Raw genomic sequence first — 22,237 nt, 5'->3', positions numbered from 1 at the left:
AAATCCTTAATAAAGTTAGTAAATCAAATATAGAAATATATAAAAGTGAATATATCATGATCAACTGTAGTTTATCCCCAAAATGCAAGATTTGTTTACTATTGGAAAATCATTCAATGTAATTCATTGCATATATTATTGGAATAAAGAAGAAAAATCATTATAATTTCTATAGATAGAGAAAAGGTATTTGACAAAATTAAACAACCATTCATAATCAAAAACTCTCAGCAAACTAGGAATAGAAAAAAAATTTGGGCCAGGCGTGGTGGCTCACGCCTGTAATCCTAGCACTCTGGGAGGCTGAGGCGTGAGGATCGCTCAAGGTCAGGAGTTTGAGACCAGCCTGAGCAAGACCGAGACCCCATCTCTACTAAAAATAGAAAGAAATTATCTGGACAGCTAAAAAAATATATAGAGAAAATAAGCCAGGCATGGGGGCACATGCTTGTAGTCCCAGCTACTCAGGAGGCTAAGGCAGGAGGATTGCTTGAGCCCAGGAGTTTGAGGTTGCTGTGAGCTAGGCTGATGCCACGGCACTCTAGCCCAGGCAACAGAGTGAGACTCTGTCTCAAAAAAAAAAAAAAAAAAAAAAATTGTCAAGTTGATAAAGGACAAAAAGCATTCAGCTAACATCATACTTTTTTTTTTTTTAATTGAAACAGGGTCTCACTTGGTTGCCCAGGCTGGAGTGCAGTGGCATGATCATAGCTCACTGTAGCCTTAAACTCCTAGATGGGATCGCTCTAAGTTGCTCAGGCTGGTCTCAAACTCTTGGCCTCAATGATCCACCTGCCTCAGCCTCCCAAAGTGCTGGGATTACAAGCATGAGCCATTGTGCCCAGCCAAAAAACATACAGCTAACTTAAACATACATCATACTCAATGTTTAAGCACTTTCTACTTAAAATGAGGAACAAGGCAAGGGTGTCTGCTCTCATCACTTTAATTCAACATCATACTAGAGAAACTAGTCAGTGCAATAAGATAAGAAAAAGAAATAAAAGGCATACCAATTGAAAAGAAAAGAATAAGACTGTCTTTATCTGCAAAAGACATGATTTTGTAGGCAAAAAATCTTAAGGAACCTACCAAAATCTACTAAGTAAATTAAGGATTCTCATAGCATACAGTCAATATACAAAAATCAATTATATTTCCATATACCAGCAATCAGCAATTGGAAAATGAAATTTTAAAAATACCATTTACAACAGCACCCACACCCATAAAATTCTTAGGGATAAATTTAACAAAAAACATGTAGGACCTCTATACTGAAAACATTGCTGAGAGACAGTAAAGACAACATAAATAAATGGATCAATATTGCTTGCTCATGGATGGGAAGATTCAACATTGTTAAGATGTCCATTCCCCCCAAACTGGCAAATAAATTCAATGTAATCACTATCAAAACTCCAGCAGGCTTTTTGAAGAAATTGACAAGCTGATTCTAAAATTTGGAATTTTGCATATGGAAACATAAAATCTAGACTAGCTAAAACAATACTGAAAAAGAAGAACAAAGCTGAGGAACATACACTACCCTCATTGCAAACTTCTTTTGTCGTGGTACAGTTATCTAGACAGTATGGTACTGGCAAAAGGACAAACAGATTAATAGAACAGAACAGAGCCCTGAATTAGACTCACACATGTTCAGTCAAATAGTTTTCAACAAGGGTGCCAAAGAAATTAAATGGGAAAAGTAAAGTATTTTCAGTAAGTGGAGCTGGAACAACTGGATATCTGTAAGGAAAAAAAGAACCTTGACCCATATTGTCACATAATAAACAAAAATTAATTTCAGGCATATCACAGACCTAAACATAAAAACTAAAACTATAAACCTTCTATATAAAAACTGGATAATATTTTCATGACTTTAGTGTAGGCAAAGATTTTTTAGAGAGAAAACAAAAAATCACTAACCTACAGAGAAAAATTAATAAATTGGATTTCCTCAAAATTTAAAACTTCTAGGTATCTAAATTGGAAAGAAGTAAAATTATCTCACTTCATAATTGGCATGATCTTATATGTAGAAAACCCTAAAGTTTCCACAAAAAAAACCAGTTATAACTAATAAATGAATTCATTTACTGGTTAATAAATGCTACTTATAGGATACATCATCAACGTACAAAAATCAGTCACACTGCTATACACTAATAGTGAATACTCCCAAGATGAAATTAAGAAAACAATTCCATTTACAATAACATCAAAAAGAACAAAATACTTAGGAATACATTAAAATGAAGATGTGAAAGACTTGTACACTGGAAATTACAAAACAATTTTGAAAGAAATTAAAGACGACATAAATAAATAAAAAGATCTCATGTTCATGGACTGGAAGACTTACTATTGTTAAGATGACAATAATACCCAAAGTAACCTACAGATTCAATGCAATCCCTTTCAAAATCCCAATGATAGTTTTTGTAGAAATAGAAAAACCCATCCTAAAATTCGGATGGAATCTCAAGGGACCCCAAATAGCCAAAAACAATCTTGAAAATGATAAGCAAAGTTCAAAAACTCTCACTTCCTGATTTAAAAATTAATACAAAGCTACAGTAATCAAAAACCATGTGATTCTGTCATAAAGACAGACACATAAACCAATGGAACAGAATAGAGAGCTCAGAAATAAACTCTTACATATATGGCCAAATGATTTTTCACAAGGGTGCCAAGGCCATTCAATGGGGAAAGAGCAGTTTTTTCAACAAATGATGTTGGGAAAACTGGATATCCACATGCAAAAGAAGAAAGTTGAACCCTTACCTAACACTATATACAAAAATTAACTAAAAATGGATCAAAGAATGTAAGAGCTAAAAATCATAAAACTTTTAGAAGAAAACATAGGGGAAAGCTTTATGACATGAGCAATGATTTCCTGGATATGACACCAAAAGCATAGGTAATAAAAGAAAAATTAGCTAAATTGGACTACATCAAAATTCAAAACTGTGCGTCAAAGGACAGAATCAATAGAGTGAAAAACAACCTATAGAATATGAAATAATATTTTCAAATTAAAAATCTGATAAGGGGTAAATATCCAGAATATATAAAGAACTCTTATAATTCAACAACCAAAAAACCCAATTAAAAAATGGACAAAGGACTGGAACAGACATTTTTCCAAAGAAGACATTCAAAGGCTCATAAGCACATGAAAAGATGCTCAAACATCAGTAGCCTTTAAGGAAATGCGAATCAAAACCACAATGAGATACTATTTCACATACATTAGGATGGCTATTATTAAAAATACAGAAAAACAGATATTGGAAAGAATATGAAAACTGGAACCCTTGCACAATGCTGATGTAAAATGGTACAGCCACAGTGGAAAACAGTACGGTGTTTGTTCTAGAAAATAAGCACCATATGACCTAGCGTTTCCACTTCTAGATATATCTCAAAAGAACTGAAAGCAAGAACTCAAACAGACACTTGCACACCGATGTTCACAGCACTATTATTCACAATAGCTAAAAGGTAGAAACAACTCAAACAGATGAACGGATAAACAAAATATAGTACATACATACAATGGAATAATATTCAGCCTGAAAAGGGAATGAAATTCTAACACATGCTACAAGATGAACTTTGGAAATATTACACTAAGTAAAATAAGCCAGATAAAAAAGGATAATTACTATATGATTCTATTATATAAGATACCTAGAATAGGCAAATTCATAGACACAGAAAGTATAATAGAGGTTACCAGGGGCTGAGGGAAGGGGGAGATGGGGAGTTACTGTTTAATGGGCGTAGAGTTTCTATTTGAAAAAGATGAAAAAGTTCTCTACAGTGCATAGTGATGATGGTTGCACAACAATGTGAATGTACTTAATGCCACTGAATGGTACATTTTAAAATGGTTAATATGGCAAATTTTATGCTATGTACATTTAACCACAATAAGCAAATAATAAGAACTCAAAAAATTTTTTAAACATTTTATTATCAAAAGACATCATTCAGAAAATGAATAGATAAGTCACAGAGTGGGGAAAAATATTCAGGACACACATATTTGACACAGGACTTATATCTAGAATATACAAATAATTCCTATAACTTAATAAAAAGACAAATAAATTTTTAAATGGTCAAAAGACTTAGAAACTTCATAAAAGATGATACACAAGTAGCGAATAAGCACACAAAAAAGGGTGTAACATCATTAGTCATCACAGAAATACAAATTAAAACCACAATTATATAACACTATATCCCAATAGAATGGCTAAAATGAAAAAAACTGACAATATCAAATGCTGGCAAAAATGCAGAGCAACAAAAACTTCATACTTCATTAGAGGGAATATAAAACAGTACAACCACTTTAGAAAACTGTATGGCATTTTTAAATAGTTAAACATACAGCTACCTAATGATTCAGAATTTCCCACTCTGAGGTATTTATCCAAGAGAAATAAAAACATTTGTCCACCGAAAGTAAGTACATATTTATTTAGAGACAGGGTCTCACTTTGTTGCTCAGGCTGGACAACAGTGCAGTGGTGTGATCATAGCTCACTGCAGCCTTAACTCTGAGGTTCAAGTGATCCTCCTGCCTCAGCCTCCCAAGTAGCTGAGACTACAGACACATGCCACCACGCCCGGCTAATTTTTCCTATTTTTAGGAGAGACGGGGTCTTGCTCTTGCTCAGGCTGTTCTCAAACTCCCGACCTCAAGCAATCCTCCTGCCTTGGCCTCCCAGAGTGCTAGGATTACAGGCGTGGGCCATCTCGCCTGGCCTCCACCAAAAGTTTTGTACAAGAATGTTTGTAGCAGCTTTATTCATAATAGGCCCAAACTGGAAATAGTTCAAGTGGCCATCAACTCAACACTATATAAGGATATATATATATATATATATATATATATATATATAGCATATAGTATATCCATATAATGGAATACTACTCAGCAAAAAAAAAAAAAAATCCAAACTAACACAAAATGAATGAATCTCAAAAACATTTTGGTCAAGAAAAAGGCCAGACACAAAAGTGCACACTATATGATTCAATTTATACAAAGTTCTAGAATAGGCAAAACTATTTAATAATGTATGATGACAAAAAGCAGAAGAGGGGTTACTATGCGGTTGACTAAACAGGGGCACAAAGAAGCTTACTGAGATGATGGAAATTTTTTTTATCTTAATAGGGATGTAGGCTACAATGGATATATGCATTTGTCAAAACTGATTGACAGGCCAGGTGCAGTGGCTCACGCCTGTAATTCTAGCACTTGGGAGGCCGAAGGGGGTGGATTGTTTGAGCTCAGGAGTTCGAGACCAGCCTGAGCAAGAGCGAGACCCCATCTCTACTAAAAATAGAAAGAAATTATCTGGCCAACTAAAAATATATAGAAAAAGTTAGCCGGGCATGGTGGCACATGCCTGTAGTCCCAGCTACTGGGGAGGCTGAGGCAGTAGGATCACTTGAGTCCAGGAGTTTGAGGTTGCTGTGAGCTAGGCTGACGCCACGGCACTCTAGCCCGGGCAACAGAGCGAGACTCTGTCTCAAAAAAAAAAAAGAAAAAAAAAATTGATTGACATATATAAGATGTGCATTTTACTTATGAAATTATACCTCAGTTTTTTTAAAAAAGAAAGAAAAGTGGTTGGTTATAGGGTGGCTTAAACACTCTATGCTGTTGGAAGCACTGAAAAGAAATCCAGTTCTGCCATGTGTCCATGCACACCTGTAGCAGATGGCAGCATGGTGCAGCAAAAAGAAGTATTATGTAGCCCAGAAGTGTTACAAAGCCCTAGCTAGGCAGGCCCCTGGGCATGTTTCCTATCTGTAACATGCTGAAGTTTAGTGTCTGCTCCACCTTGGTGCCTAGCAATACTATCAAGATGAGAGCGCTAATATGGTAATACAGTGGAAAGTTAAAATACCAGGTGATGCCGGAAAAATAAGAACAGGATAAAGACTTCCTCCCCTTCTGTGATTCTCCAGGGCCACCTATACCTTCAAACTTTTCTGGGAGACTTGAGATTGGACCCTTAGGTAGGCCTTTCCAACACCTGTTTGGCCCCCAAAGAGCACTTTCGATTGATTCATTGCTACTATACAACTCTCCAACCTACCTCAAAAAACTTTTTACTAGGGCCTACCCACAGAAAGAACTGAGCCAAATGTCACAGCTTTAGATTATTACCACCAAATAGGGAGTGGGGAAAACAAAGAAGGTAAAGAAAACAGCATTCAGATCACCATGTGGGGAACTCACGAACTGGCAAAGTTTTGGCACTTCCAAAGCATGTTGTACACTTGTCCTCTATCCATCTCCTGCCTCCCAACAGGGGACTTCACAAGGCAACCACCATGATGGTCTTTTACAAACAACAGTAATTAAAGGGAAATTACTCCTGCCTCCAGGGACACAGGCTGCTCTCCGTAAGGTTTCACTATCATACTCAGGCTCCTGTGGGCAGGCCTACACCAGCCACGCACCCATCTGCCACCCTTGGGACAGGGCATGGCAGCAGGATGGGGGTCCCCAAAATAACCAAAGTCCCAGGGAGCCCTGGAACCAGCAGACCAAACCCAGTTACCAATTTGTCAGGGTTGACAAAGTGATACCAAGAGCCAGTCATTTAGTCCTTCATTCTCTGGTCTTCCTTAATACTCTAGTTGTGACAGCAAAAAACACACAGTTGGCTTACCTCTCATTGGACCGTGTCATGTAGTCAGTAAATTCTTGGTCTCCCTTGATCACCTCCAAGGGGACCACCAGGTTGACATCAGAATCCGTGTTCCGCAGCTGGTTGAGTTTAATATTCACTGAGAAGAGGTAATCTCGAACATCATCGATGCCCACTTTCAGGCCCTTGCACACCACATATCTGGCAGGAGACACCCTGTCACCCCACTGACCAAGGGCTTTCTCCCCACACCTCCCTTTCCCCCGCACCCCCTGTGGAGTCCCAAAGCTAAACGGCTTCCCCGTTCAACCTTAAGTCTTAAGTCTATGCACAAAGAACAGCATAGACTCTTTGTGCGGCAAAAGTTCAACTCTAATCCTTCCCTTTCATGTTAGGCTGTATCTCCACTCTCTGTGGCAGTGGATCCCAATTGCCCTGTGCCAGACAGGCTGAATCACCACCACCTGGGGAGCCAGTTAAAATACAGACCTAATGAATCACATTCTCCAAGGACGGAGCCCAGAAGTCTGTGTTTTTAACAAGCCACCTGGCAATTCTCTTGGTTGCATTTTCTCTCACCTGGTGTGTGGGCACTATGTCCCACCTAGGATGCCAGCAGTGCCTCTGATAGTGGTCTCCTTGCCCCTTCCCAGCCCATGTGCCTTCCAAGTGTCACTATTATTGGTCACCTTCTCCTGAGCCAAGCTAAGAATACCCCACATAAGTGTGGAAAGTAAGATTTGTGGAGAAGGGAGAGGCTGACCTGACACAACACAGAACCAGTAAGATGCAAGAATGCTGACTCCTACTGGCTCTAATCACAGCTTTACAGTCAATGTTTTTAATGTAGCTTGAGAGGTCATGCCAGAGACATGCACTGGGATTTGCTGTTCTGACATTTAGCCAGCTAGTCTGGCTGAAATAGAGACAAAGACCTCACCTCTCTGAGTTGGCAGGACGGCTGGTAATGGGCTTGAAGAGACATACTCGTTCAAAGCAGCAGTACAGTAGGTAGATAAGCCCCACACTGAACGGTGTGAACAGGTCAAAAGTTTTACAGATGAAGTGGCCTCCTGGATTAAACAGAAAACGCCAAAAGCAATCAGTGGGTCTGTTCCTGGAGATGGGTAAGGTAGTCTCGGGGAATAAATCCATTTTAAGTCAGAGACAATTTGAGGGAGAGAATCGGCTTTAGACTTTGAGGATTCTATAGCCCTTTCTTCTTCCCTAAAGTCCTCATTTAGCCACCTGTCACCTGATACAAGCAGATTTTAACTTCCCAGCCAACCCTAGTACATGCTTGTCTAATAGGGCCTTTAGTGGTCCTGGGGTGAGGGGATGGCTGAGGAAGTGTCACCTGTCCGGACAATGGACAGCGCCATGAGGAACTGACACAGCAGTAGCTGCTTGCTGAGGATCTCCTGCAGGTTCTCCTGCCCCTCCACCGAGAAACCCTGAAACAAGAGCACAAGGATTAGGGTAGGAAAGAGAAATGATAAGGACTGAGAAGAACATCCCTATCTAAATCTTCATTGAGAGTTCTTCAAGTGTCTTCACTGCTCTCTACCATCCTCCTGATGAAGACACAGCTGTGTATAAGTTACTTTGGCAAGGTCACAAGGTACATTACAGATGGAGTGAGCACTAGAATCCAGGCTTAACTACGGGACCAGTGCCGCTTTCCTGCTCTGTCCCTCTCAGGGGATAGACCCAAGTCTGCTTTTCCAAGGAGATGGTCCAGAAAATGTTTAAACCCCTGTGAGAATCCAGGGAAGAGTAAGGCAGAACAGAGGCAAAATATTGGCTAGTCACAGGTCAATCACAAGATAGGAAACAGAATGCTCTGGTGCGTCCCAACAAGACCAGGAAGTAAGTGTACTGGCAACACTCTGCTTGGGCTCACTAACCTACAGCGCTGACTACTGACTAGGCCCCAGTCTGATGACAGGAGAAAAGCTAACTTTGGTAGTGACAGTAATATCTCTCTCTGTTGACCAATACCCCCTTTCCTGTCCTAAGACCATGGAGCCTCTTCCCTCAAAGAATATGTGATGCTGTTCCCAGAGTATGATCTCCCTCCTTGTGAGATCCCAGCAGGGAGCAGAGAGGCAAGCTTACATAAAAGTAAAGAGGGGAAGGTTGAATAGGAATAGTTTCAGTTTTGCAAAATGAAAAACGTCTGAAAATCGGTTCCGCAATAGTGAATATACTTAACATCACTGGAAAGTACATCCTTAAAAATGATTAAGATGATAAATTTTATGTTACTTTTTTTTTTTTTAACAACTTAAAATTTTTTAAAAAAGGAGGCTGGCCTCTGTTAAACTGGCGCCAGCCAGGCCAGGTCTCCCTGACTCAGTCCTACAAAAGTAACAGCTAAAGGACTCAGTATCAAAAATGTTTAGCAATGTCTTCCAGACTTATAGATGCTTCTCAAAATGCATGCCTGATTATAAGGTCAATTGAAAAAAAGAAAAGCCCAGGTCACCCCTCTACATTGCTGGGGCAGAACGACAATCCTTCAGTTTGCACCTCTCGCTGCCATGCTGCAATGGCTGCCTCACAAGCACAATCGTGCTATCAGACCCCCACGTCTGCCCAGCCACAGCAGCCCTCCCCTCACTGCCAGCACCAAGCCCGTCATTCCCTGCTGTGCAAAGCGCTTTGGTGAGCCAGGGCATCTTCAGATGCCATGCTGACATCCTGCCTGCCATCCTTCACTTTGCACACAGCTAATGCTTGAGAGGGCACCTTAAGAGCCCCAGAGGCTTTTCTCAACTCTAGCTAGCTGACCCTGAGGCAACTGCCACATTTGTCTGTCCTTCCTCCAGGGTAAGTGGTGGTTCACTCCAGAAAGGACTACCTGTAGTATCAGATGTCTGCATGAAAACTTCTGCTCCACATAGCTGCAACAGGCTCCCCTCTCTGTCTCAAGCAACCACCCAAAGGCAAAGCCCCTTGAATATTCACTTTAGCAACTGAGTCTCCCGTGGATTCCCCTAAGCTATTGTCTTTGGTTACATGGCCATGTGTCAGACTATGAGAGGCTTAGGAGTGGCCACATGTAGACAGCCTCCACCAGGAGCAAAACCAAGATGACAAATGATGGAAATGTTCTTCCCATTCAGTTTTGCCCAGTTGATTGTAGTTGTGGTCCTTGCCTCACCATGTCTCACAGCAAATCAAGGCCCTTTGACAAAGTCAGCTAACAAGTTCCACCTTGCTCCAGGCAAAGGTATTCACAACATCATAGTCTTTACAAAATTATCATATAAAATACGTACAAAAATAATAAAAATGCACATTCCAGACTATCTGAATAGTGGACTACTATCTCCAGGGGACAGTTAAAGGACCAAATAAAAACAATTCTCAAACCTCTAAAATAACAAATCCCTAATGCATCACTCTATGGAGGAAAGGTTACCTACCCCATCAGCCATCAGAAAGTGGACACCCTTGCGATCTGTGTTATCCAGGACAAAATTCCGAAAAGCAGAGATGTTCTCTGGGCGGGTGATATCTCCATCTCCATCAATCCCACCCTCACCTGGCAGGACACAAGATTCAGTGAGTTCATCTGCCCTACATATGCCAGGAGCTGGGACACGAGCTCTCTGGGACAGTGAACACTGGCATCAGGTTAAGTCTGGAGACCTGAGGCCCATCCTGCAAGGCTGCCTTACAGTGATGGACCAGGAGGAAGAATAGCACCCTGCTATAATAAACCAGAGTTCAAAAGGAGTTGGCCAGCCAAGAGTCATCAACTGAAACAGCACCTTTCTCTTCAAGACCCAAGTTGTGTTTAAAACACATATAGGAACCAATATCAGATTTTAAATAAAGACTGTTATGAAAGCACTTAGGGTTTGCTGCCAAATCACAGCAATCAAGATAGAGTAGAAGGACTGCTGTGGGGCTGCTGAGCTGTCTGATACCCAGCCCATTCCACACGTGGCACACAAGGCTGGAGATGTGTGTGGGGTTTACATTTCTTAATAACCCTGCCAGCTCTCAGCCAGAGATCAGGCAGTTTCATTATCTTCTGCCACCACAAGAGAAGAGTGCTTCTGAAAGGAGGAATTAATATGGCTTTGATAAGAGTTTGCCGAGCAGAGTGTCTGACCTGTATTCTGCAGGCCTGGGGTAAAAACGGACAGTCCAGGCCAGGCGCGGTGGCTCACGCCTGTAATCCTCGCACTCTGGGAGGCCAAGGCAGGCAGACTGTTTGAGCTCAGGAGTTCGAGACCAGCCTGAGCAAGAGCAAGACCCCGTCTCTACTAAAAATAGAAAGAAATTACATGGACAGCTAAAAAAAAAAATATATATATATATATATATATAGAAAAATTAGCCAGGCATGGTGACACATGCCTGTAGTCCCAGCTACTCGGGAGGCTGAGGCAGGAGGATCGCTTGAGCCCAGGAGTTTGAGGTTGCTGTGAGCTAGGCTGACGCCACGGCACTCTAGCCCAGGCAACAGAGTGAGACTCTGTCTCAAAAAAAAAAAGATAAAAGGGACAGTCCAGAGGGAACAAAGACCCTCATGACATGGACTGTGAATCCCAGGCAAAGAGACCTAGGAAAGAAAACACAGCACGTGGATACAGCTGCTTCCAACGTGAAGTCCCCACAGAGGGGATGTCCCTCATACCTCCTGGTACCCCCTCCTCAGTGTCCCTACCATAGTAGGGTTCGAAGAGTTCACTGGAGGCAGAGTAGAAGTCCTCTAGCTTGAAGTCGTTAGGACCCTTCAGAGTCATTCCAAAGCCCTTTGCATGCCACTTCTTCCTCCACAGCACGTACTCTGAGAAGCCTCCCGGGCCTGCGCAGACGTCAGCAAAGTACAGCAGCTCAGCTTCCCGGTCCTTCACCAGCAGCTTCTGCAAAGCCAAGTGGAGGACAAGGGAGGAAGGAAAGATGGCTCAATGGGGAACAGGAAGGAGAACGCAGGGAGGGTAAAAGAAGCCTTTCAGCAAGTATAATCCAGAGCCCCTGCCAGGGCCACAACACCCCAGGAAGTGTATCTTCTGTGATTATCGCCCAACGCATCCTTAAAATACCCAGAATACCTATCACACAACGAGGCCTACCTTAGACTCCTAATAAAAACATCTTCGTGGGTATCTGAATGTGTATTTTTTTATTGCTCAGAGTCTTTTCCTCACCATATCCTCTCTTTCCAGAGTCCCACTGAGCAGAATAGATGCCGTATGCCCCATATTACAGATAGGGAAAAAGAGGCACCGAGACACAAAGTCACAAAGTAACCTGTTCACAACCAGTCTGCAAGAAAGTTAAATCAGAATCCAGTTAGCCTGACCTTGAAACGCAGGTCTTCCTGTCCAGCCAAAGTCTGGGGTGCTCTAATGTCACCTCCCCTCATCTATAAGGACTTGCCTTTCCAGACCATGGGCTCTGCCTTCCTTTCTCCCCTTCCTCCTTGGCTCTCCTCCCCCCCTTTTTTTTTCCAATTAACTTTTTATTTTAGAATAATTTTGGATTTACAGAAAAGTTGCCAAGATAGTACAGAGGTCCTATAGCCCCCACCCAGTTTCCAGTTTTGTTAACACCTTACATAACCATGGTACATTTGTCAAAACTAAGAAACCAACATTGGCACATCACGATTAATGAAATTCCAGACTTCACTTAGATTTCACTAGCATCCTTTTTTGTTCCAGAATCTAATCTAAGATACCGCATTCATTTGGTCTCCCTCCTTTTTTGCACTCCCATCCTCCTTCTCCTGCCTTTGCCCAGTGCCAGCCAGGGAGGCTGGGGCAGTGCACAGTTGGAAGCTGACCAGGCAGGGAGGGAAGGAAATACTGGAGTTCCCGGCAACCCTCAGAGTGCCCACCCACCTCAGGACTGACTAAACAACAATACTCATTTGAATCTTGATGTGATTACACTTTTGGCCCCTCAAACAGCTTTATCTCTTAACCTCAAATGCTGAACCCAGAACTGGTCCACATGCTAGAGATGCTCTTACCCACACCTGAGCTCTAGACAGTGAATTCTGCCCACTCTCCACAGCAGAGAGGATGGACCATCTGCACTGGTCCAAAAGGTTGAGTTCTACAAGTAGGTGACCGCAGAGGACTATGGTTGGCCTGGAACTGTGATGAACATTTAGCAGTAAGGGGCTTGGGGACCTCAGCCTTCCCTCTCTACAGGTCTGGCATGGCCAAGTGCCTGTCTAGAGTTCTGCAACTGCTAGATAAAGATCAGAAAGCTTTAGGGGAAACAGTTATAGGAAAGAAATAGACATACTAATGTCCATAACCCAGTCACTTCTAGGTGACAAGGGCCTTGCCTCTGATGATAGCTATCTGGCTTCATCAAAATAGTAAATAGTCTCTAGAGAAAGTGACTTTAGCTAAAAATAAATTTCATCATCCTGTGACAAGCCCACCCCAGGCATGCTGGCACATATCAGTTCTTTCCCCCCTTCCCCACTACTGTACCCAGCATCCTTTGTTCCTGAGCCATCAATTATTCATATTTTGGGATTATATTCATTTGCACACAAAAGACCTAATGGCATTTACCAAGAACATTACGTAGCACCTTCAAGGCAGCACAGTGGTGATGAGGCAGGGGTCACGAGTTTAAGCCTGCACAGGCTGCAGAGGGAAACACTGCTCCTTACCACTGGCCATGGAGCCCCAGGCTCCAGCCTGAGTGAACCACTGGTCCACAGGAAGACTGGGGGAAGTGTGGAGAATGATCAATGACAGCCTCTCGTCTCTGAAAAGTGGGCACAGATATGATCTCATTCTGTGATTCTGAGATGTGTGGCCCTCACAGGCCATGGCCAGGAGGTCTCTTCACAGGAAGGGCAGCTAGAGTTCCCAGCTCTGCCACTTCCTGGCTAGGCAGTCAAAGACAAGCACACAATTTAGTCATTAAGCTCCAGCTTTCCTCAACTGTAAACTGGGACTAATATAGGTATTTCTCAAGGCTGTTGTAGGATTGAAGATCTACATTAAGTTTTTGTCTTCTGAAAGGTTTCACAGTGTTTTCTTACCTCAACAACATTCCCAGGCACACAAATCCCTGACATAATGTAACGGTTTATAATATGCTTCCACAAACCCTAAGGATCTAACTTCCCTTCCCTCCCTTGTCTCTTCCAATTCTTGTTTACTATTTCCTTCTCCCTGCCCCCACCAGTCCCTTTTCTCCTTTTACAACCTGCAGCACCAGAGACCTATTTAAAAACTTCAGAGTCTACCCCTACCCCCGACTGTCCGCATTACCACCTCCCAACCTCCCCACACTCCAAGCTTCCAGTTTTCCTGCTCTTATTCTATAATTCGCCTGATCCAAGAGCCACTAGCAAACCTGGTTGTGTGCCTGGGTCTTCAGCCACTCCCTCCTCTGCTGGGGACTGCTCTAGTGTCTCTGTTCGCCTGAAAACCACACCAAGCCTGCTGGGCTTGGCTGTCACTCTGGTCCTCAGGGGAAAACAGAGATGAAGAGAGAGAAGAAAACACTAGGGGCTCGAGAGAAATCATTTTTTACAGTGGAGTGTAGAGAAACGTCTCTGAAAGGGCAATTCTCCATGGCCACTAACAATCAATTCAGGTCAAGAAGCTGCCTGAGGCGTTACAAACACGGCTGCCTTTTCCTATGTAACTAACATCTCCACCCTCGACCTGAATGGTACAACCCCGGTGCCTACTTCATTTTCATGACAGCAAAAAGCAATAACTAGATACCAGCTGCTAGAGGCATTTACATTCAAAAGCCCAAAAAGACGCTGTGACTTCCCATCAGCTTGACAGAGCTCCTCTGCCAGGCAGGAGTTTAAAGGAAATCATTGGGAGCTCAGAAAATTAAATCAACATTATATCAACCTAATTTTCTCAAGATGCTAATTCCAAAAGGCCTTTTGTGCTGCCTGCTGGTAGTGGGAAATGGGGAGGGAGACCTGGGAGAGAAAAATGGTAAAGGCTAGCGGGGTCTACATGCCAGCTTTGCCAGCATGGAGGAAGCAGTTAGGTAGGTGGACCTGAAGAAACATTAAAGAACTTGGAAATAAGTGTCTTTAGCCAGTGGATAATCAGGGGGTCTAATGGAATGAGGGTGAGTGAAGCAGAAACAGGTTTGGGGCTAGCTGGCTCTTGGCCCTGTCACTGTCACAGGAAACTAACTTACTAGGACTGGGTAAGAATGCTTTGAAACCCTGAGGGGAATTCGAGAATGAAATTTCCTTTTTCCTTTCTCTATCACTACGGAGGGTCTGTGTTCAGAGAAATGAGATGCAGCAGAGTAGAAAATCATTTTGCTCTACCACTTTCTGAGAAGGGCCAAAGCCTCATAATTATGATCCCACAAAAAGCTTGTTCAGAGAGGCAAGAAGGGAAAGTGGCCCAGTCTGGAGTCACAAATCTTACAGCTGGAATAGATCTTAAGAGCCTTTTGGTTCTACCTCAGCCCTCCGGCAGGTTAGTAGGGCTTATTTCAGAATGAGGCAGCTGAGGCTGGAAAAAGGTATGAAGTTAAGTGATGCTTCCTGCTTCATGAGTGTTGCATCTCTCTCCACCACACCCCAGCAATACAGACTAGATTTTCAGACATGATACTGATTTTAAACAGACCAGTGAAAATGCCCACATTTCATTCAACAAACCACATTTCCCAGAGGACTCCCCTCTCATATCAGAAACTGCATCCAAAGCAGATGACGTCACAGGTTGCAATTTGGAAAATAAGCTTGCTTTAAGAACGGTACCCACCCTTCCAGTCTACCTCCATGGTAGAAAGGAGGAAGGCTAAAGTTCCCTGGTGGTAAGTGGCCTCCAAACTCCAATGAGTAAGAGAGGCTTTACAAACATCCCAAACCTGCACCTTACCAGCTCTCAAATCCACCAGAATGTTCAGATGTAAGTACCATGGGAACAGGGGTCCCATCTATCTCATTCAAAATGATATATCCAGTACCTGGCAAAAAGCAGGGCTGGATGCATATATGTTTGATAAATGCAGGAGGGTGGCACAGGCCCTAACTCCTGGCCTCGCCTTCCTGCTTCCTAGGCCTATAGATGCTACAGCTGTTGATTTTGCCCAGGAATGTCCCTCCTCCACTGCTGCAAGTCCTGCCCACCTCCAATGGGAGTGAACAACAGGATCTACAGAATTTAGGGACTGGAACTCTGGGACTGAAGCAGTTGCCCTGGAGAAAACTGCTTATTGGGGCACTCCTGGGACCATAGGAGTACTGTGGGACTCTATCTGAGGAGCTCAAAGCAAAATATCTCTATCACATAGCAGGAATATTCTCCTGGCATTGAAAAAATGGCAATTTCCAAGCCACTGAAGCTTAAGCCCACTTAGCACCACGAATTCAGAAGCAGAATCTTGTTCTCACCCCACAAGAGTCCCGTGGATTTGTGAACATGCGATCAAACACAAAATCCATGTTAGCCATCTTCATTGCTGCCCTGCAACAAAGCAAGATAGAAAAGTGCAACTCAGGGGGAGCTCAGGAGTGGAAATTTATTTTTTAAAAGTACAGCTCACTACCAATAGATATAGAAAGGTGAGGCTCAAATGAAAATGGGGAGCAGTTGTACCAAGGGAGAGGAGAGAAACATCAGCAAACCTGTTTAGGAAGAAGACTCCTCGGATCATCTCGTAGGGATTGGCCCGAGTCCGAGCTCGCCGCATCTCCTCCCCATCCAAGACATCAAACACACTCTGTCCAGAGAGAATCAGAACCTCAAGGTGAGCATCACCTCAGCCCCTCCAGGATGGCACAGGGGTCTTAAGAGCTGCAGAGCCTAACTCAGAGCCCTCCGAGGAGCTAGGCTCCTGCGGCATTGCAGCTCTGAAATGACTAATTGTGTGACCCTAGACAGGTTGCTCGATCACTCTGACCCTCAACTACTTCGCCTGTAAAATGGTAAAAAACAAAATGTAAGCAGGTGCCTGGCACATGGCAAGTGGTTAAAAAATAGCACCTGTTGCTACACACAGAGCCACCTCTGGGCCTTGCTACTCCTCATGGCAAATCTGCCTCCCCACTCCACGCCAGGAGCAACTTTCCAAGCGACCAAAGTTCTGATATCAAGGCTTACTTGACTGGGGCTCACTTAGAGGGGAAAGAAACCAAGACCAGGGTTTTCTAAAGGCACCTACCAAACAGCAGAGACCCCTTCTCCCTTCAAACTCCCCTCACCACCTTCCTCTCTGGAATAAGAGATCCTCACGTCACCTGAGTTCCAGTCACCTTTTAGACATTCCCAACCCCGTGAGGCTGGTCTGAGGCCTTCCTTGTTCTCCAACTGATTTCCTCCTCAGAGTTTCCCTGGCTCATTCTGCCCCAGGCAATGTGCTCCCTGATCCACGATTGGGCCAAAAAATATTAATATCAAGGGGGAGTTAACATCACAGCACTACTTCACTTAACTCTGACAACAACCCTGAGAAGTATTTTCTCTCCATTTTGTAGATGACACTCAAACTCAGAGAAACTAAAGCAACTGGCCCAAGGTCACACAGCAAAAGAGCTGCACCACTAGGAGTTGACTCTAGGTCTATTCAGTGCTGAAGAATGATTCCAAACCTTTCGCTACACCAGGGCCCCTCAAGATTACGATGAACCAACCCCTTAAGGTTAAGGATCCAAGGACCACAGGGACAGCATAATACTATAAGGCAGCATAGTCACCAGGAAAAAGGACAACTTGGGGATATGACCCAAGCTACACATCTGATCTCCAGGAAAAATCACAATCAACTAAAAAGGAGAAATGGAAATGCTCAGCAAATCACCTCACACAAGGTTTTCAAGTCTGGCTCTGGCCACAAGGGCTTACCTTACATTGCAACACACTGTGAAGCAGCTCTTCCCCACAAAACTCTGTTTCATCTTCAATGATCATCTTTCTCTACAGACAGAAGAAAACAATAAATGACCACGTGTGACTGGATTTGGGGGAATGTAGAAATTAGGGTTCCAAGTGAGTAGAGAAAAAAGGGGCTTGAGTCTCCACTAAGAAACATCAATCCCTAAAGGGTAGAAAAGAGAAAATCCTAAATCCCTCTGGCTATACTACAGATGGCTGTGAGATGAAGCAGCCCCCTGGGAGCTCTGAGTAGAGCACCATATGGACACAAGACTCATGAATGCGGAGACTGGGAAAAGCAAACAGGAAGAAGACATTCAAGCTGTCTGTCCCTGGAATGCAGAGGCAGAAGGATGGGGAGTGCCTCAAATGACACAAGCCTGTCCTCCCACCAGGAAGCCTCTCACTCTGTGATGAGTACAAATACATAATACCAGGCACTGAGCTGGTAGCGTTACAGAAAACAAGGAGTCAAAGGGGTCTCATGGGGATGTCAAGTCCAACCCCATGTATGAGTGAAGCTACCTCTAAACCAATGACAGACAAACTTTGTGGTCTCATGTTTTATACTCTTAAAAATCATTAAGTATCCCAAAGAGTTTTTGTTATATGGGATAGATAATAGATATGTGATCTATTATCTAAAATTCTAATAATTCTATTACTAGAAATTGAGAAAATTTAAAAATATTTATTTCAGTTTAAAAGAATGTTATATTAACATAAATAACACATTTTTATGAAAAATAACCACTATTTCAAAAAAAAAAAATTTAGTGAGGAGAGTGGTATCGTTTTCCGTTTTAAACTGCAAGTACATGTACATACCAGGGTGAAGGAAGAGAAAAGTCAGGAGAGTGCCAAAACTGAGCATACATTTTCCTGAAATCCTACCTTTCCTACAACCATCCAATCACTCACTTCCTGAGTGTCAGGAATTTCAGTGGTACATTCTGGAAACCATGACACCTGCTCACAGGCACTGGGCTACAAACAAAAAGAAAAGCAAGTAAGTCAGGTAAGACAGACCCTTGGGGCTATGTCTCAAATCATCAGGACTCCCCCAAAACAATCAAGAGGGACTGAGCTAGACTAAGAGGGTCCAGGTTGCTGTAGCCAAATGCAGTCATCAGACATGAGAAGTGAGAGCCAAAATTGTAAAGTTTAACTTCTGAAGGCCAACTCCAATTCTGGTTTGAATCCTTAGAAAACTTTCCAGGCTGGGTGCGGTGGCTCACGCCTGTAACCCTAGCACTCTGGGAGGCCGAGGTGGGTGGATCCCTCGAGGTCAGGAGTTCGAGACCAGCCTGAGCAAGAGTGAGACCCCGTCTCTACTAAAAATAGAAAGAAATTATCTGGCCAACTAAAAATATATATAGAAAAAATTAGCCGGGCATGGTGGCGCATGCCTGTAGTCCCAGCTACTTGGGAGGCTGAGGCAGTAGGATTGCTTGAGCCCAGGAGTTAGAGGTTGCTGTGAGCTAGGCTGACGCCACAGCACTCACTCCAACCCGGGCAACAGAGTGAGACTCTGTCTCAAAAAAAAAAAAAAACTTTCCAAACCCTCAAGGTTTTTTTCACTTGTTCCAATATTATTTGATGAATACTTATTACATACTAGGTGCTTACAATGCAGAGTTAAATAAGATATGGTCCGTGATCTTTATCATAAGAGCAGTAGGGACACAAAGAAGCAAACAGGTGGTTATCACATGCAATGTAAGTCTTTGATAAGATAATTACATCAGTAAGACATGATGGCAGTGACTCTCACCTCCTGATGTATTTCAAAGTGTTATTCACAAAATAACCCAGAAATTGGTGAACAGGACTCCCAGCCCATTCATTCTAAGACAGAGGAGAAACTAATGGCTGCTTCCTCTTATTTTTTCAATTACTCTCCCTATCAGGCTAAAACAGTGGTTCCCACCCTGGCTGGACATTATGATCACATGCAGCGCTTTTAAAAAGCACTGGTGGCCGGGTGTGGTGGCTCACACCTATAATCCTAGTACTCCAAGAGGCAAAGGCAGGAGGATTGCTTGAGGCCAGGAGTTCAAGACTAGCGAAACCCCATTTCAAAAAAATAAATAAATAAAAAGTACTAGAGCCTGGGTCCTACTTCCAGAGTATAGGATTCTGCTGGTCTGAGGTGGGGACAGGATGTAAGTTTTTAAAAGTCCCCAGATGATTCTATTGTGCGGGCAGGGCTATATACCACCGGGCTAGAGAAATGTGGATTATAAAACTTAACCAGGTGGCTAACCTGCATGGCAGCTTCACGAATTGCCTCCCAGGCAAGTGTGAAGAAGAGATTCACCATTGCAAATCAAGGCAATGTGATTACAGGTAATATTACATGCTTTGAAAGGCATAAAATGGTATCACAATGCAAAGTCTTGAGGGCAAGCCAACCACCATCAACAGAGAAAAAGTTGAAAAGAAAAATTACTGAAGCCTTTTGTCCATGAATCTGGCAGTGAATCATGGCTTCTCCTTCTGGTCAAATCCATTACCTTTAAAGCATAAATGGTCGTAAATTATAAACTCCAGAGGAAAAAAAGCTCATATACACTTGTATCTTCCTTTGGAGAGAAAAAGCAGATTCAATCTCCCCATGGAAGTCTGAATATTAAGACTACCTACAGAGTGGACTTTGAAGGGTCAAACCTTACACTCTACATTCCTGGGCTGCAGTAGCCACTGAGTACCTTCCCTGCAGTAAACCCCAGGATTGGATATTCACCACAGGCCACGCAGACTCATCTGCCTTAAAGAAGTAGCTACCAACCAATAGTTGAACCAAACTCTTACTTACAGGGCATCTTTTGTAAGAGAAAAACTGAGTGATGGTAAGTGGTAACTGCGACAGCCTCACCCCAAGAAGGAATTTCAATAGCCTGTCTCCATTAAAAACAGATTTTATGGCCAAATTTCAGATTTCAAGTTTAGCATAGTTCAAATTCTGTCCCAGTGAAAGGATGGGGACTCGTTTTCACACAAATGAGGACATAGAAAGCACCAGGTATTCCTGCGGCAAAAGCCTATACCTACCAACCAATTACATTTTTTTACCCTAGTCTGCATTGCTGTTCAGCTGGTGTCATTTCCTCACAACTACAAGGTAACAGCGAGACCACCCCCAGAACCACTAGCTCCTGGCTTGTCAGAATCTCACTCTTAAGCCTATTAGGCTTTTATTGTGTGCAGGTTCATAGGAGTTCTTTCCTGAGCTAGACATCAGGGAGACAAATAAAATACCAATTTTCCAGAGTTCAGAGCCACATCTGAAGCTCAACTACAACAACTATGTGGAAAGCCAGACATTTGTGTTCTATTTTCTCTAGTTTCAACTCTGTAATGGTAATCTCTCATCATAATTTTTAGGTGCATTTATTATACCTACTTCAAATCCTTTGTGGAATAAGGCAAGACATAACCAAATGAGTAAAAATAAAATCTCAACATTATCTGTGCCATGAAAAGGAATAATAAGTTTCTTTTGGTTTCCAGGGTTAAAACAAATTCAAACCCAAGTAGATAAACAGATTAAACCTATAATAAAAAAGCTACATGGCATAAAAAAGCACCTATTTACAACCTGGAGAGCATAAAACCTGTGGAACTTTAAGGACCTTCTTAGAAGGCATGTAACCCAGTCACTCACACAATGGGAGAGTGGGTGCTCATTTGGCCTGCTTGAATCCTTTCAGCAGAGGGAGCCCACCACCTAATGAGGTATCCCGGTCCACTAGTGGGGAACTGAATCTATTTATTAAAGTTCTCTGTGGAGCCAAACTCTGCATTCTAGCATCTTCTACCCACAGGTCTAGACAGTCCTATAAAGCAACAGGAAATCTACATTCTGTCACATCTCCCCCAGTCTTCTGCTTTCCATTCTGGATATCCCTTCTACTTCCACGTAAGAAACTAGTTCCATCCCCCACTAACCACCCTGCTCGCACTGCCTCTGGCGATTTCTAGTTTGTTAACATGTCTTCTTAAAACCATGCATCCAAAAACACAAGTGGCTTTCTTTTTTGTTTTTTTATTATTTCAGCATATTGTGGGGGTACAGAAGTTTAGGTTACGTATATTGCCTTGCCCCCCCCCACCCCCCCATAAGTGGCTTTCTTGTCTCTTCCTCCCCACACCAATTACCTCTGGCTCATCTCGCCAGTCCACGTTCAGCTCCTGATCAAAGCCCCGCAGCGTCAGACCCAAGCCTCTTCGACCTTTCTGATTAGAAGCCTCAACGATGTCCTTTCGACCCTGGCTGTACTTACCCAATCCTTCACCCTCCTTGAAGCCCATCTTGGCCTGAAAAAGAGAAGTAATGGAGCACAATTAATTCAGTCCAATAGACATTTATTTTGCCCTTATCACATGCCAGACAGTGTGCTAAATCCTGAGAAATATAGATGAGTAAGGTCCAAAGTTTGCCTTCTAGCCTAATGAAGAAAAGAAGCATAAATAAATAACTGCAGTATAACTGTGGGCCCAGTAGCTGTCTATTCTGGAGGTGAAAGTCTAGGGCAACCAGAAGTTGGATAAATGAGAAGGGACCTCATAGCTGTAATTAAAAGCACCAAGAGTACTTAATGAATCTCAGTGGACATTTGCACAACTTACCCTTCCAGCTAATTTGTCTGATTAAGTGAGAAGTAGATCTAGAGTAGA

The 22,237-nt window shown here is 42.9% G+C and overlaps 1 protein-coding gene across 1 annotated transcript in view; it reads right to left on the bottom strand.

Moving 5' to 3' along the window:
- CMTR1 (cap methyltransferase 1) overlaps positions 1 to 22,237 on the bottom strand; it is a 48,100-nt gene that overhangs the window by 13,518 nt on the left and 12,345 nt on the right. Inside the window, exons 4-13 of the mRNA XM_045541878.1 lie at positions 21,719 to 21,877; positions 18,452 to 18,544; positions 17,528 to 17,599; positions 16,312 to 16,406; positions 16,078 to 16,150; positions 11,383 to 11,581; positions 10,130 to 10,248; positions 8,056 to 8,152; positions 7,639 to 7,771; positions 6,720 to 6,899 (exon numbers count right to left, since the gene is read on the bottom strand). Coding sequence (XP_045397834.1) covers positions 6,720 to 6,899; positions 7,639 to 7,771; positions 8,056 to 8,152; positions 10,130 to 10,248; positions 11,383 to 11,581; positions 16,078 to 16,150; positions 16,312 to 16,406; positions 17,528 to 17,599; positions 18,452 to 18,544; positions 21,719 to 21,877 — 1,220 coding nt within the window. The remainder of the gene's footprint in view (positions 1 to 6,719; positions 6,900 to 7,638; positions 7,772 to 8,055; positions 8,153 to 10,129; positions 10,249 to 11,382; positions 11,582 to 16,077; positions 16,151 to 16,311; positions 16,407 to 17,527; positions 17,600 to 18,451; positions 18,545 to 21,718; positions 21,878 to 22,237) is intronic.

The sequence above is a fragment of the Lemur catta genome, chromosome 2 (genome assembly GCF_020740605.2).
Source record: "Lemur catta isolate mLemCat1 chromosome 2, mLemCat1.pri, whole genome shotgun sequence".
Taxonomy (NCBI): Eukaryota; Metazoa; Chordata; class Mammalia; order Primates; family Lemuridae; genus Lemur; species Lemur catta.
The sequence above is the reverse complement of the archived record's forward strand: the minus strand, read 5'-3'. Positions and strand labels throughout refer to the sequence as shown.